Raw genomic sequence first — 17,039 nt, 5'->3', positions numbered from 1 at the left:
CTTGGAAATAACTGTTTGCTGATATCACGATACACTATTGATTTCATTTCATTTCGGAGGCTGCAGTCAGCTTGAGACGGTATCATACGTGTGCCAAGTTACATTAGAAGCTGCCACTCCATTCTTTTCTGCTTTTAGCGAAAAAAAAAATACAGCCACACAATAAACAATTGTGAATAATTGTCCCCAGGTTAGTGCAGTAAAGTTCACTTTAAATAGACTCCCCGAACACACAAAACATGGCTTTACAACAAGAGTACGTATGTATTAATTTGACTTTGTCTTCGTCACTGTTGGTCAAGTCACTGAATCTCACACCAGAACGCCACGGTTGAGTTTCAGCCTGCACACGTGTTTTTCCAGCCATTATTATTGAAACAAACATTATTTGTCCGTCGCCCTGCCTTTTTTCCTGAATCCAAATTATTTCCACACTTCTAATTAATTCCTTAGAGGGAAGTAAAAGGCCTGATCGTCTTTTTCTTGGCGTCCGGCCATTATCTGTCTGGTCACTGCCCAAAAGTCTGTCAAGTACAGCTAAACATTTTTATGGGTCGCACCAGTGTGCCTGAAATTGAGCAGGTCTGGTTTTTTTTAATACAATTTTTTTTTTATGTAGTCTGTAAAACACTATCTGGATGTTTAGATGGTTCCCCTTTAACAAATATTAGCCTATAAACATATTTTCTGTAGAACATTTTGTTAGCAATTTTATATGCATCGTGCTGCGCCCTGCACTGCTACCACAGTCCTTATTTAATTTTCTCTTCTTTATTTCTTGATGGATCGTTACACCGCTAATATATATTTTATATTCAGCATGCTGACTTTAATGACTGTGAAGAACATCTGATCATCTGTAGCAGTGATTTCTGACCCTTTTTATTTTCTTTTTTTACTTTTTTCAGTGAATCACTAGATAATTAAATCACCCCTGTATACTGTACGTAGCTTGTAGAGACCATGCAAATACTAACTTTCTTTGGTTAAAATCCCAAAGGGAAGGGAACCACTGACCTAAAGCGATGTTCCGTTAATGCTCCCGTAAAGCTATAAACTTGTGACCTTATCCAACCCTAAAAGAAAGGCGGACAACGGGCCTGAAGCAGGAGATCAGTCATTGGTTGACAAACTTAGCCGATGATGTAGATGTGATGGTGTTAAAAAAAAAAAAAAAAAAACTCAGCAGAGCCTAAAAGGAGAAAAGGATTACAGGAAGCAGAGAGCGAGAGGAAGGTGATTGCTGCTGACACGAGTTACAAAAAGCAGGAAGGGGGAGATGAGGATGGCGAGAAAATGAAAAATAAATGGGTTTGGAGAGCGGCGAGAGGGAAAGAAAAGAGGAGGAACTGCATTATTTGTGGTTGTCTCAGCATTGTGTAGAAGTTGAATGCCTGGGTGGAGCGTGGATTTTCGGTACAATTATCTGACATGGCGTTGACCCCTCGCAGGAAATCCATGCCATTTGGTGGCCACTTTTATCCACAAACCCCTCACAGTAACATTCATTTTTAGCATGGCGGCCCCCGCTGGGAGTGACCTTCTCAGCTCACTGTACTCTTGTGCTTCTTGGCAGACGTCATGTTTTTATTAAAAGAGATTTATAATATTGGAGCGCACAGCAGCAGAGCGTGCTGGCGTTTTGTTGTGGATCATAACTTTACATATTAACTGTTTTCAGAGAACAACTGGTGCGTAAATAAGGAAGTGCGCCTGTTTATAGCTTGTTTGGTCTACAGTAATGTTGATGAGGAGCAGGTGCTGTGAGTTAATGATTCTCTTAGGGGATACTTTGACTTGAGTTATTAATACATTTATGCTTTGTGGTTGTCCCCCGCCGTTCTGTGTGTGTCAGCTGTGGTGACGCAGGGGCCTTTATCTAAAAACATACCTGATCAGAAGGGTTCCTACAAGCCTTAAAAACCCTTTTGTTTTGTGAATTTTGTGGATGAAAAGTGCTAGAAATGCTAGTGCTAGTGTGTTGGTTTGCTGTCCGCTTATAATACTTTTTCAGCAGTTAATAAATGCTATGAAGTTCATCTATAAACATCGTTTGCATAGCGATTATAAAGTTGCAGCCAATGGTTTTAAACCTTGTACAGTTGTGTAGGCGTGAGCAAAATGACCAGAATTTATATTAAATTTGTGTTTTTTTATTTTTGCGGTGATGGTTATATATCAAGGTATTACAAAAACTAAAGGGATACGCCGCTTAAACATGACTCGCGGAGCATTAGGTGGAGTCCACTGAGCTAGTGTTGCTGTATTAGGTTCCACAAAGAGCAACAGGAAAGTAACTGTTTACTTTCACGTAAAGTAAAATAAAGTCAAGTAAAGTAACTGGTGTTGCAAAATCCTTTTCGTAGCAGAGCTTGATACTGGTGATGTTGATGAAAACCTCCCGCGCCTCCATGCATTTCATTGGTACGGAAGAGGATTAGGGCCACATATGAATTTTTTTTTTTTATGTTCTGACTTTAAAGTCAGAATTCTGACTTTTTTCTCAGAATTCTGAGATTAAAGTCAAAACTCTGAGAAAAAAGTCAGAATTCTGAGAAAAAGTCAGAATTCTGACTTTAAAGTCGGAATTCTGAGATTAAAGTAAGGATTCTGAGATTAAAGTCAGAATTCTGAGCAAAAAGTCAGGATTCTGAGATTAAAGTCAGAATTCTGAGATTAAAGTCAGAAGTCTGCACATGTAAATAATTTTTTAGTTCTGACTTTAATCTCAGAATCCTGACTTTAATCTCAGAATCCTGACTTTAATCTCAGAATTCTGACTTTAATCTCAGAATCCTGACTTTTTTCTCAGAATTCTGACTTTTTTCTCAGAATCCTGACTTTTTTTCGCAGAATTCTGACTTTAATCTCAGTATTCTGACTATATTCTCAGAATTCTGCCAAAAAAGTCAGATTTCTGAAAATAAAAGTCAGAAAAAAAAAAATTCACATGTGGCCCTAATCCTTTTCCGTACATTGGTTGTTAATGGTGAAATAAGCAAAAACTTAGGTTTAATAAACTGTAAACTGACTAAATATTCATGATAGTTATTATAAATGATACAAAGACAACAAAGTGTATTTGAGACACATTTCAAACTGCAGAGTAGAGAAGGATGAGGCCGTCACACAGGAGGGTTGATGGGAAAACTGCTCGAGCTTTCACTCAGAGGCTCCAGCATGACGTAGTGCCTCTCACATTCCTGGGTTATTACTTAAAGATGTCTGCTTGTCATTGCTTCTCCCGCTCTCATGCTCTCAACGTTGCCTCTCACGGCGGCCGCTCGCAGCCAATTTCCACTGCACAGTGTGGTCAAAGGAAATCCCTGTCAGTTCATTAGAGCACTCTTCGTATGTCATGAAAAAAGACCGAAGCAGCCGAATGTGACGTAGGCCACAGCGGGCTGGAAAACGGCAAAAATATGTTCTCATACAAGAGCGGAACATTTTGAGGTGATTGTAACAGGATTTGGATGGGAAATGTGGAGGCGGTTAAATGTGTGATGCAACTTTAGGAGCAGGTAAATTGGATTAATTGATGACTACGCAGTAAGTTTCCTCAGGGTCGATGTAAGTGCTGTTCCTGACGGTGCCTCGTTGCCGCAGGAGGAGGCTGATGCATGATTATTCAGAGCGGTGGAATCCAGTCTGGCCGAGTCCCGGGTTCTGATGGGAACTGAGCCGGTCAGAATAGGCTTTCTGTCTGTGTGGACACAAACACACGCGCGCACACGCACGCACTGTTCCACTTTCAGAAAAGCTACTGAGCGAGGAAGAAAGTCAGCGGAGAGAGGAGAGATTTACGGAGGAAGTGAGACGTAATCTATGAATTATATATACACTCTGAGACTATGATTTCATTCAGGGGAGAGCCCACACACACAGCCCCCCTCTTTCTACCACTCCTTCTCACCCATTAGGCCCCCATTTGCTCCTCAGTGATGAAAATAAACTTTGACAACTTTATGAAGTTCTTTCCTGACGACATTTTCACCTCTTTGTTTTTCTCTGTCGCCACAGGTGGAGGAGGGAAGCGTAAAGGGAGGAGCAAAAAATGGAAGGAGATCCTGAGGTTCCCCCATATAAGCCAGTGCACTGAGCTGGGAAACAGCATCGGTACGTGTGTGTGTGTGTGTGTGTGTGTGTGTGTGTGTTTTTAGAAGGCTCTGTTTTAAAGTGTGTGTGTGCTTTTTTCATTTCTGCAGATAGGGACTATGTCAACATCTGTGAGAAACAGCCAATCGGACGACTCCTCTTCCGTCTTTACTGTGAGACCAGATTTAAACTGCAACGATGCATCCAGCTACTGGACGCAATGGTACGCACACACACACACACACACACACACACACACACACACACCACACATTGACTAGGCGTCTTTCAACCAGAAGTCTGCTATTAATTAGCCTGAAATATCCCCAGGAAATGAACAACAACCTGTCTTATTCCCCGTTAATGATCACCATCAAAGTGTCTGTGAACAAAACATATATCCCCTAATGGGCCAATCACTTAGTAACTGTAACCAGGAACAGTAGGTCTGTTACGCTGTGGATTTTCCCAAGTGTCTTTCTTTTAACCTTTTCAAAAAAACAGGAGCAAACAACAGCGGGCCAGTGTTTCTCTGCTCCAACACGATGGTGAGCATATCCTGTAAACTGGCTCACTCCCTCAAATAGTGTTCCAAAGTTAATCCCAGAAATAATGATCGCGTCATTAGCCAACTACATTACTTAGTGATTTAGTGGTGTTGCAGCTTGTAAAATAAAGTGTCACTATTTGACATGTGGAGACTTATAAATCAACTTTTCCTACATGTATAAACTCTAAAGTAAAGACAGCTTCTGATATGGGTTTGAGCTTTTAAATAGACATTGAAGATTTTGAAAGCAAAGAGAACTACGTGATGGGAATTGAAACCTGGTAAACAGGTTCAAGTGCAAATGACAAAACCACTGGACTTTGACACAGCATGCTTGTTAAGTATTGTTAACATAGACATATAAACTAAACACAAAGGACTTTTGTTACATTGTTAGAAAAACGGACAATCACAAATAATTAGATAATCTATCTTGGCTAAAGTGAGTTTCTGGTGTTAATCTTTCTTTGTTATTGTAAACTGCATATTGGGCCCACGTGCCATTTCCAATGGAAAGCCTGCAGGCTAACAGGTGAGAGGCTTAGCTAACCATCAGTTCCTCCGATGTTTTCAGGTGCTGGGAGTAGGGGGAAAGCAGCACTCTTTACTTGATGAACACCAGAAAACACACTCATCCACTTTTTCAGTGCACTCACTTTCATTACTGCGCGGGGTCATGCAGCCGGAGGAGACAATTAAACTGAGTAGTGATTATTCAACCAGCCGGATCCCCCCCCTCTCCTCCGCCACTTTACCCAGCTTGCCCCCCCCCCCAATCGCTCTCTCTCCGTCTAGACGGAATATCTCCAACATGACACATTCAAGTCTTTATCTATGCCCAGAATATCTTTGCGGCCATGTGAGGGGACAGAAAGGACTGCATTGTTTCCCACACCACCACCACCCCTTCCAACCCCAACATCCCTCCCCTTCTCTGCCCCCCTTCAACCACCAGGCCGGCCCTGAAAGTGACCATCAAACCACTTACATGCCATCATCCCGGACACATGTTGCCGCTAATTCTGCTATCAGTGTGATGAACTCGCTGTGGAGCTTTATACTCACCACTTTACTCACAATAAACCAGGCCGGAGAATGATTATAACCAGGCAGGTGCTTGTGTTTGGAGTGATTAAATAACATGGGAGTCTTGTGCAGTCATGCAGTGATGAGGCTTACTAGAAACACCTCTATTATATAATCTAGTCATCATACTTTCGGAAAAAAGTACGAAGCTACAACCTGAATAGAGGCTTTTTTAGTTTGTTGAAAAATATACTTTTTTTGGGAGGGTGTATGAGGGATGAGAAACCATGGACGCGACCGTTTCAGAGGAAGAAGGAGTGTGTTTCGGTGTCTTTGTGTGTTTTGGTGTGTGCAACAGAGGAAGGAATGTGCTTGGGGGTTCCAGTGGTTCCTCTTACATCATGAGAAGGTGTGTGTGTGTGTGTGTGTGTGTGTGTGTGTGTGTGTGTGTGTGTGTGTGTGTGTGTGTGTGTGTGTGTGTGTGTGTGTGTGTGCGTGCTGTACAATTTTATGTGTGCAATTGTGTGTGTATGTGTGTGTGTGTGTGCGTGTGTGTTGGATTGCCTCTGCTTCCAAAAGGCTAAAGGGGCGTCTTCTCTTCCCTTTGGCTGACCCCCCACCGGCAAAGGGTGGGATTCAGACAGCTCATTTACTCTCTCTTTCTGTGTGTGTGTGTGTGTGTGTGTGTGTGTGTGTGTGTTTGTCTGTAATTTTCTGTGGAGCCTCTGATAACAAAGCCTCAGTTAATCAACACTTGGCGTCGATCACAATTGGCTCTTTTCCTCCCTCTGTCTTTCTTTCAGGCTCTGTTCCGTTTTATTTACATTCATATATTTATTGCTTGAGTTTTTGGCTTTGTTCTGAGGTGTCAGTGACGTTGTAGCTTTTTAAAGCCTGTTTTTCCTTAAGCTCAGGGCTTATGTGTGTATGCACTGTATATGTATATATATATATATATATATATATATATGTGAGTGTGTGTGTGTGTGTGTGTGTGTGTTTTGTAGTGGAAAGCTGGTGACGCTGGTGTGACACACTGTGACACTCCAGGACCTCAAGGAATCCCGCCGTGTTTACTGTGTGGCTGCCAGGCAACACAAGACCATGTTGGAAAAAAGCCACCGATAGAAAGAGTAGGGCCAGCGTGCAGCGCGGGCACCGCGTCGCTCCCCTCCTCTTTGAGAAGTTAAAAGTGCTGGTGATGAAATGCGTCAGAGGGCTTTTTCATGTTGTTGCCGCTGCGAGATGTCCAATATGTCCGGCGCGCGTAACGGCCAAACCTGTTTGTGTCAACGGCTTCGGAGCCAACGGCAGCATATGTTTGTGTGAGAGTGACAGCGACACACAGAGATGCAGAGAGGTGTGTGGCCTCGTCACCAATGAACGGCAGCTCCTTCATCGTACAGATTAAACAACCGATCAAGTGTTTTTTGTTTTTCATTCAGACGAGAACTAGGCTGAATTTGGGGATTTTCTGAGGGAAAGTACACGTTAACTAAAGGTTGAACAATTATGAAATATTATGGCAGTAATCCAAGTATTTCTAAATCACTGAATCTCAAATTTTTGGATTAGGGTTAAATGTTTTAACAACATAACTATAAATGAAACATTCTGGTGCTACAGAGACGCCCTGCCAAAAAAATTACAATATCTTACAATTACAAACCCTCTCACGACAAATCACCACATCAGCTTTTTTTTGTATTCTCTCAGCGTATATGAAATGCAAAATGTACTATTCCCACTAAATGTGTGATCAATATCTTAATGTCAACGACTCACATCTCAATCTTAAATTGGGGTTTATGAAGTCCAATATCACTAACATCACTTATATTGATGAGGGAAGGGTTTTTTTCTTTTGTTTTTTTCTACAGAAGAGGAAAAACAAGACAGAACCAGAAAGAAGAAAAAGTTCTTAATTTGTCACTGTTTTATGTTACAATTAATATTATTTGTTATATTACTTTCATGTCAAAACAACAAGATCTTTATTATATATTTGAGTTGAGTACGTTATCCTGAACATTTCCAACGATGTTGGGACCTGTTTTCATATTGTCACCTGTTGCTTAAACTTCCGGGGAAACATCAGATGATAAGTCCAAGAGTGAAGAAGGAAGTTGGCAAGCGTGACAAAACACAACATAGATAAAACTTAAAAACATTATCTCAGTCAGTTGGATAGATTGATAGATAAGTGTCATCGGCAATGGATGTTGTCTCACCACGAAGACAAGGACTCCCATGATGCCCATGCTCTTTAACAATAACGTCACCAAACTACGTCTTTTGCTTTCTTTGACAGACTCCTCGTGGCAGAAATTACATAATGTGCTTTTAAGCACATCTGGGCTTGGTGCTTATTTATAAAGGACACAAATAGGTACCGCTGCCTGATAAATCCCATTTATAAACCACTTATCGGTCGTAATTTGTAGTCGTATTTATCTGCTCAAAGAATGTTGGTCAAATGCTTAAGAAAAGTTTTCAAATGGAGCGTACTAAAAGAACTCTCTCAAGCAGATACGTTACGTCTGACCCCTCTCAGATTTTATTCGAAGGGAACAACAGGAGCTGTAGAGTCCCAAAGGCTCAACTGACGGACTGCAATACTCGTTTGTCCCTGAAATGTTATAACTGTTAGGGACTTCTCTATGAACGAAGCCCGGAAGTTGTTCTATTAATGTCTCATCTATAAGCATTAGTAAACGATCTATTAACCATTGATAATGCCATTAATGAAAACTTATGAAAGATTCATAAAACATTGTCTTTCTACGATACACGTACCTGCTTTGATTTAATCTGTTCTCATGATGTGATGATGTCATTTTTGTTGTTCAGGAGGACTACGAGGTGACGCCGGATGAAAAAAGAAAAAGCCGAGGGGACAAGATCATCAAGACTTTTCTCTCCAAACAAGTACGCTTCCTCGTCGGATACATTCCTCAAAACCGGGACCTTCCTTAATTTGCATTCTGTGTCAAATTTAGTCACCTTTCACAGCGAACAGCAGACTATAATATTGGCTTAACGAGAACCTCTAATGCACTGATACTGTGCTTCACTCTGCTAGAATTTTTGCATGTCTCTCTTTAGTTTATGTGTAATAAAAGTCATATATTTGTGAATGTGTGCACATATCTCACCGTGTGTTTACGTGTGTTGATGTAGTCACCTCAGCGTGTAGACATAGCGGAGGTTTTCGCAGACCAGTGCAGAGAGAACCTCGAGCTCAGTCCATGTAAGGAGATCTTCAGCAACTGCTGCAAGTGAGTCTTTACCCCCCCTCACCTGTCTGCTGCACTCTCACCTGTTTGCGCTCGCTATAGCTTACCTCATGTCATGTACAGAACAAAGAGCACAGCTGTTGATAACTGAATTTCAGCTTGCGTCGTATTCTCGTTTGGGACTGTTTTGACTGAGCCTGCTGTGTCGTGTGTGTGCCGGATCAGGGCAGTCCACGAGTACCTGAGTGGAGCTCCGTTCACAGACTACCAGAACAGCATGTACTTCGACCGCTTCCTGCAGTGGAAGGTGCTGGAGAGGTACGGAAATCTATTAATATGAGTCATTTTTAGTGGAGAGGTCAAGTCAATTCACACATCTCATTTGTAGTTTTTTTTTTTCCTATTATCACTGAAAATCTCACTACCAGTTTTTCAGATCACCGCTCTTCTTCATTCTATCACGAATAAAAATCTAATTGAACTTAACAGGGTTGTGACACACAGAAGCTTTCGGGTGTTTTGTGTTGATTCTGGCGGCCCCTGTGGACAAAAGCTGATGATGGTGACAAAATGAACTTCGCTTAGTGCCGAACTGCCAGACTACAATCATGTGTTTGTTTGGATCCCCATTAGCCACTACAGAGGGGAAGCGATTCTTTTTGTTGTGTGTCCCATATCTACATTTAACAACAATAGAGAGGAAACAGTGAAACAATCGTTAGACATTCAATAAAATGTTTGAATGTTTTTAAGAATAGAATGGGGTTTTGCTGTTTTATATTTTGAGGGTTTTGTAGGGAGATGGCGTGTATGTCTGTATTATTGAGTGAAATAATAAAAGTTCCAGTTCGCTGTTTCTCAGAAGAAGCTAGTATGCAAGGCCGCGACTTCATTCATCTCTTAGCACTTTGCCAAAGAAAATAGTTTATCAACATATCTAACCCGGATAAGTTGGTATCGACCCAGTGACGGACATTAAGAATAACTTAATTAATTATACAGAAATAGTCAAGTTGATGAAGTAAGCTTGAAGTATTTGATGATATATTATTGTATACATACTGTATATATATTTAGTAACTAGAACTGTCAAATAAATGTAGCGGAGTAAAAACTATAATATTTTCATTTTTCAGATGTAGTGAACTTAGAATAGAAAGTAGCATAAAATGAAAACATGTAGTTAAGTTGTGCCACAAAGTGTACTTCCACCTCTGATTTAAACATATTACAACTGTCAGTTTGAAGAAGGGAACATTTGGCAGGTGAAAGGACTCTGATATAATCACACGTCACTTCTGAGACCCTTCACAGGAGCCTGATCGCTGCAGACAGGATGATATTTTATGCAGAGTGCTTATCAAAGGCAGTTAGAAGTAAACAGCAGAGCTTTCAGAGCCGCCCTGATTGTATCCGTGTCTGGAGAGTGAAATTGCGTCTTGGAGGCCCCACCTTCTGCACAGGAAACAGACTCAGGATGGTATTGAGTTCTGCAGATAATATCTCCATCCTAATCAATACTATATGAGCGTCTATTAATGGATTTTGCTGTGTCTGTGTTCTGTCAGGCAACCGATCACGAAAGACACGTTCAGACAGTACCGAGTGCTGGGGAAGGGCGGATTCGGAGAGGTAAGACGTGCAGTTTGTGTTGATGGCGATGAAGGATGATGCGTCAAATACAACTTGAGATAACATTTTGTTTTTTTCTTCCCAGGTGTGTGCCTGTCAGGTTCGAGCCACAGGGAAGATGTACGCCTGCAAGAAGCTGGAGAAGAAGAGAATAAAAAAGAGGAAAGGGGAGTCCATGGCTCTCAACGAGAAGCAGATTTTGGAGAAAGTCAACAGTAGATTTGTTGTAAGTAAAGATAGACGAAGAGTGTCTGCAGCAAAGTGAGGTTCACGTTAGGTATTTAACATGTTCTCCTCTTCTTCTAGGTGAGCCTAGCATATGCATACGAGACCAAAGACGCTCTGTGTCTGGTGCTGACCATCATGAATGGAGGAGACCTGAAGTTTCACATCTACAACATGGGCACGCCGGGCTTCGAGAAGGACAGGGTCCAGTTTTACGCTGCTCAGATCTGCTGTGGACTCAAGCATTTGCACAGAGAATCCATCGTCTACAGGTAACGCCTCTACAGAAGTCATTGAGCTCAAATGGTTTCTCAAATCAGACCATTTTATTTAGTTTTAAAGGTCCAGTGTGTAGGATTTAGTGGCACTTAGCAGATTGCAATCAATGAAATTCCTCTCCGTTTTACCTTCCTCTATGGTGGCTGCTAGAAACACAAAGGCCTTCTCTAGAGTCAGTGCTCAGTTTGTCCTTCTGGGCTACCCTAGAATAACGGTGTGGAAAAGCACCTGCTCCCTCTGTAGATGTAAAACGCTCATTCTAAGGTAAAGAAAACACAATGATGCTTAGTTTCAGGTGATTATTCAGTAGTCATCAATCCATCCATTGACCTCTGGTAACCCGGGGTCAGGCCGCGGTGGCAGCAGGTTATTCCAGAAGTCTCTCTTCCCGGCAACGCTTTCCAGCTCCTCCTGAGGCGTTCCAAGGCCAGATGAGATATGTAATCCCCCCAGTGAGTTCTGGCTCTGGCCTGGGGTCCCCTCCGGGTTTTTTTTTATTACACACTGATGAAAATATAATTATAAGTCTTCCATTTCTGCTCCTTGATGAATTAAAATATGCACACTGGACCTTTCATTCCTCCTTAATTTAAATGTATTTATTTATTTAGATTAGCTAAATTATGAAGTGTGAGTTGATGTTTTTGTCTTTGTTGAATAGTGTTGTTTTTTTTTTTTTATTTCAAACACGCTGTGTTATTTTGTAGGGATTTGAAACCGGAGAATATCCTATTAGATGACAATGGTGAGTTCTGAAACTTCATCAGCTCAGATTTCTGGATATTGCATTGCAGAGCATTTCGCTGCTGATACACAATTTCAGACTACATAAGTGCTTTGCAATCCACTGAACTTTGAGTGAATGAAATGCATCACGCTGTTATTCTGCAGGACACATCCGTATTTCTGACCTGGGGCTGGCCATCAAAGTGCCTGAAGGAGAGCTCATCAGAGGCAGAGTGGGGACTGTGGGCTACATGGGTGAGAAAAAAATGTGATCAGCACTTCACTGAGTGAATTCATTGGTAAATAATTGGCAGCTGTTAATGAAAACTGGTTTCCCTTTCAGCTCCGGAGGTGATAAACAACGAGAAGTACGGCATGAGTCCTGACTGGTGGGGGCTGGGCTGCCTCGTTTACGAGATGACCGCCGGACGATCGCCCTTCCGCGCCCGCAAAGAGCGAGTGAAGCGGGAGGAGGTGGAGAGGAGGGTGCAGGAGGAGGAGGAGGAGTACAACGACAAGTTTACAGAGGACACCAAGGCCATCTGTAGAATGGTGAGCATTTGATGGGAGTCATGTTGGTACGGAGAGATGGACGATGAGCTGATGAATAACTCGATGATTCATCTCTGCTGCTGCTCACCCAGCTGCTGACCAAAGACCCGAAGCAGAGGCTGGGGTGCCAGGCGGACGGGGCAGCGGGCGTCAAGGCCCACTCGTTCTTCAAAAACATCAACTTCAAGAGGCTGGAGGCTGGAATAGTGGAGCCTCCCTTTGTGCCCGATGTGAGTAATGTGTTCGGCTGTGCACGGTGCGTTCTTAAATCAGTCCCGCTGCAAAAAAACATGCTCTCTGTGAGGATATTTTGTTTTAATCCTAACGCTAACCAGAATACTCCGAAAAGGCCACTGCAGGAAGAATGTGTCTTTTCAAGCGAAGTTCCACGATGATAAATTATCTGTTAAGATAAACTTGTCTGCTGTTTTTCCTCTCACCCCCGTCTTTCCGTGGTCGTTGACCTCCCGCAGCCTCGGGCAGTGTACTGTAAGGATGTTTTGGACATTGAGCAGTTCTCCACAGTCAAGGGAGTAAATTTGGACCAAACTGACAACGACTTCTACTCCAAATTTGCTACAGGCAGTGTTTCCATCCCATGGCAGAATGAGGTAAGTGTGTGCACTTAATATGACATTTTTAAATGATCGGTGCAGTTTGTATAAGTGCTGGAAGAACTCACTTAACAGAGTTCACCAAATCTCCCTCCTCTCCTCTCCTCTCCTCTCCTCTCCTCTCCTCTCCTCTCCTCTCCTCTCCTCTCCTCTCCTCTCCTCTCCTTTCCTTCCTCTCCTCTCCTCTCCTCTCCTCTCATCTCAGATGATTGAAACCGAGTGTTTCAGAGATTTGAATGTGTTCGGGCCGCAAGGGACGAGACCTCCAGATCTGGACTGGAATCAGCCGCCAGAGCCGCCCAGACGCAGCCTGCTGGACAGGATCTTCAGGAGGCATGTAAGTGGAGACGCACACACATACACAAACACACCGATGAATATATACGAAATTAACTCACGCAAATCAAGTGACATTTCTCTGTTTTCTTTGCCGCAGCACCCAGAGGTGTCTATTTCCCACAGCCGTGTGCAGTCTTCCAGTGTAAACTCTGTGGACTCCATGTCCAACTCTGCCCCCTAGTGGCACAGTGGCAGTGTGGGAGCCACACACACACAAAGGGAAGGAGCGCCGAGGGGCTTTCCCGCTGCTGATTGGTCCACAGCTGGGGCCTGAGCAGCAGCCGGAGACAGCCTGTCTAAAAGCCTAAATGGTCAGCCCATGGGGGGAGGGAGGGGGGTTGACCAGGCCCTGAGACCCCGGGCATTTGTTAGTGGGATGGTCTATGTTGCAGAGACGTTTGGAAATATTGGGACAAACCTTACTTACCCTCAGGATTGTTGGACTTTAGAGCAGAGCCACTGACAGAAAAGGATAGAAAACAAGCTAATATTCAGGGGATCCACTGTATAATAAAGACCACCACAGGGAAAAGAAGATGGGGTCTTGGTGAATTTTTGTTTAGGTTTCTTTTTTTTTTTTTTCTTTTTTTTTTTTTAGAAAAGGAATTTCACTCATTTTTCAATCCTTTGCTTTCTGGCCTGTATCTTGTACCCCAATCTCTCCCATCTACCCATCCACACCCAACCAACTCTTACTCTAACTTATTCTTTCTCTGTATTTCCACCTCCCATACCTCAGATCACTCCTAAACATTCAGAACGCATCACCTCAGCAACCTCAACACATGATGTACATTGCCTTGCGTATACACTCAGGCCAAAGATTAACAGTTTAGTTTTGTGATACTGTCGTCATGTTATTGGTTTTTTGAAGGTTTTCAGCCATCGCTTAGAACCACGAAAGGATCCGTTTTCTACACTTTCTTCTAAATATGAGCCTGCAGACATATCATATCGCTTAAAGCACACATACATACATACATACATACATACATACATACATACATACACAGGTAGACTTACACAGACTGAATTGTGAGAATCGTGTTGTGTTTTCATTGCATGGACAAGTGTAAGTATGGACAGCTGTATCCCTTTTCCGCTTCTGCATACCTCATTCCATAGTGCAACACAAAGACGTCTCCCTCAGTTTACGGTGTCACTTTATATTTGACATTATGTGGAGTTTGAAAAATGAATATGCTGTACAGAAACTGAAATCTCTTCTTTTGGTTTTTTTTTTTTTTTTTGCTCAATTTTCCGCACAGCTCCCCCCCACCCCCCCAAAAAAAAGGAGTGGAGAGGAACCCATGCACTCAGCCTGACGTACAAGTTGCACAATTTTAAAACACTGTCATGCTGTTTCTCCACCAAATGGAAATGTTTTTACCTCCGATCATTAAGGCACATTATTGTACCGCTCGCTTGTTTTCTACAATCCGAAACTGAAGTGTTCTTGTTCTCCCTATGCCTTTTTTTTTTTTGTTTTTTTTTCCATTTATAAAAGAAGTTGCTGCAAAGCCATTGCTGTCACGTGTACAGGTTTTTTATATGTTGCCCCTTTGCCCTCTTCGAAATGCCTCACGAGTCTAAAGGGTCTTCCTCTTGTTTTGTGGCCAGCTGTAATCAAAAGCTACGTGAATGGTTTTATTATCTTATCTGAATTTCGTTTTTTAATTGGTCCAGTTCATTCATGTCAGAGCGGAGGAGGAGAGGAAGACGCGGTGGATGACGCAAACACCACACAAAGAAGTGGCCTTCTCGCAGCAGCACAGCCAATTAAGAGAGGGAGAGCTCAATCTCTTCTGCTTGTTTTTTCTTTTTTAATTATTTTGTTGTTGTTTTTTTAAGAATGTGGTGTTTTTCCCGATTTGAGGAAGTGAAAGCCGATCCATGCAGTCATTTTTAATCCTTACCAATCTCACGCAAGCCTGTTTTTTTTTTTTCTCTTTTCTCTATGATATGAAAAGAAAAGAAAAAAAAAAAAAACCCGAATCAGACTGAAGTGCCTCCTTGTTAGTATTATCTCCCAGACAATGCCCACACAGACATCAGCACTTTGTTTATTCTCTGTCTGTCATGCTCTGTTTGTTTCGCCTGGGAACACATCGACACACAAACACTCGCACAGTTTTGTTGGAAGTGGAGGAAAGAAGAGGAGGGAGAGGATGGAGGGAAAAGGAGTTGGGGGGGGGGGGGGGGGGGAGGTGTCGATGAGGGGATTCTTCCTTCTTAACGTGATGTACAGCGAAGTGCTGAGTGCATGCGGAAGCCAAACCCACTGTGTCCTTCAAGTCCTAATAAACTCTGTGCTATAGTTTGAGTACTCCTCAGTCTGCCAGTGTCTTTATTTCCTCGTCCCGCTCTACTTTCTCATGATCACCTCTTTGTTTATAATCAAATACATTCAAATGATGAGAGACATTATTTTCCTACCCTTCCTTTTTTTTTTTTAATACATGGAACGGCAGGAAGGGAAGTGGTAACTTTGTGGTGACAGAAAACATTACCAAAGTTTTTACGGTGAATTATTTGTGCAGCTCTGCATATGAAGTTTATAGATATAGATATAGGAAGATGAACTGAAGAGACAAAGGAAAAACTGAAAAAAATAAAACAAATAAATACGTAACAACAAAAAGAAATCCTAAAAAAGCAGATGGGATATGGTGGTTCTCTATCGTTTTAGTTCTTGATGTCTCCATGTTTGACTTGACTGGTATCCCTCATGACATATCAGAAAAGGTGTCAGTTTTTTAGGTATTTTAGTGATGACTTGTTCCATTATGTACACTTCATTCACCTTTTGATGCCATTGTTTTTTGAAACATAGGGGCCTTCATGAATACATTGATACATGAGAATAAAATGATAAATTGTGAAGTTAAAGTTTTGTGAAAGAATCCGTACATTTCACCATAACCATGTGCTCCTATAGACAATAATACGCGAGCTTTGAATCTATAACTGCGTTTATTTAGAGGACAGGTTTAGATTTCTTCTGGAGGTTCAGAAGTCTATGCTAAAACAGCACACCCATTTAAATACAGAGGCAGTCTTTAGTTGCTATAGTCGGTCCGCTGCATACTGGCCACAAAGAGATCCTAAAATAATGTGATTCCGAGATGTGTGGGACAAAATTCATAGCGCAAAGTGAAAATGTATATTCCTAAATTCAGCTACTGTAAAGATGATGTTGCTAACTTGGCGCAGTCCTGCTTTTCCCGACTCAGGCAGCCGACCAAGATTCCTTTCCTCTCCAGACACAGAAAAGGTCATCCATGCTTTAATCTCCTCCAGACACGACTGCTGCAAAGCACTTTATTCTGATATCAGCAGACGAAACAACCAAAGACTGCAGATGATACGAAACGCTGCTGCCGGGCTTTTAACTTTAGAGCAGCGGCCACATTACACCACTCCTCGCGGCCCTTCACTGGTTTCCTGTGAGTTTGACAATTGTTTTAGAATCTAGATTTAACTACGTGTTGTTAAAGCCCTGAACGGTCTGGCACCGGCCTGTATCTGCCATTTGCTCTAAACTCTCTTAGAGCCTGATCATGGCTTGAGCTCCTCCGGCTGCGGCCTGCTCATACTTCCTTAATCTCGACTCTAAGTAAAAACTTTGGAAGACACATGATGACGCGAACTGAGCCTGTTGAAATCTCACATTAGTTTTAGCTGAAATTGGACAGTGGGTGTTATCACTCGACACTTACATTATCACTTTGTTACAGTCGATCTAACATCAAAAGTGATAATCAG

The 17,039-nt window shown here is 42.2% G+C and overlaps 1 protein-coding gene across 1 annotated transcript in view; it reads left to right on the top strand.

Moving 5' to 3' along the window:
* Nucleotides 1-15,269, top strand: part of grk5l (G protein-coupled receptor kinase 5 like) — a 31,789-nt gene extending 16,520 nt beyond the window's left edge. Inside the window, exons 2-16 of the mRNA XM_030417840.1 lie at nucleotides 4,021-4,116; nucleotides 4,206-4,318; nucleotides 8,522-8,599; nucleotides 8,852-8,949; nucleotides 9,133-9,225; nucleotides 10,476-10,539; nucleotides 10,625-10,765; nucleotides 10,846-11,036; nucleotides 11,751-11,788; nucleotides 11,935-12,024; nucleotides 12,113-12,321; nucleotides 12,414-12,551; nucleotides 12,795-12,932; nucleotides 13,141-13,272; nucleotides 13,372-15,269. Of these exons, the coding sequence (XP_030273700.1) occupies nucleotides 4,021-4,116; nucleotides 4,206-4,318; nucleotides 8,522-8,599; nucleotides 8,852-8,949; nucleotides 9,133-9,225; nucleotides 10,476-10,539; nucleotides 10,625-10,765; nucleotides 10,846-11,036; nucleotides 11,751-11,788; nucleotides 11,935-12,024; nucleotides 12,113-12,321; nucleotides 12,414-12,551; nucleotides 12,795-12,932; nucleotides 13,141-13,272; nucleotides 13,372-13,455 (1,703 nt within the window). The 3' untranslated portion in view covers nucleotides 13,456-15,269. The remainder of the gene's footprint in view (nucleotides 1-4,020; nucleotides 4,117-4,205; nucleotides 4,319-8,521; nucleotides 8,600-8,851; nucleotides 8,950-9,132; nucleotides 9,226-10,475; nucleotides 10,540-10,624; nucleotides 10,766-10,845; nucleotides 11,037-11,750; nucleotides 11,789-11,934; nucleotides 12,025-12,112; nucleotides 12,322-12,413; nucleotides 12,552-12,794; nucleotides 12,933-13,140; nucleotides 13,273-13,371) is intronic.
* Nucleotides 15,270-17,039: the final 1,770 nt, after the last annotated feature.

Source organism: Sparus aurata, chromosome 5 (assembly GCF_900880675.1).
Source record: "Sparus aurata chromosome 5, fSpaAur1.1, whole genome shotgun sequence".
Classification (NCBI taxonomy): domain Eukaryota; kingdom Metazoa; phylum Chordata; class Actinopteri; order Spariformes; family Sparidae; genus Sparus; species Sparus aurata.
Note: the sequence above shows the minus strand (reverse complement) of the source record. Positions and strands in the feature narration are given on the sequence as shown.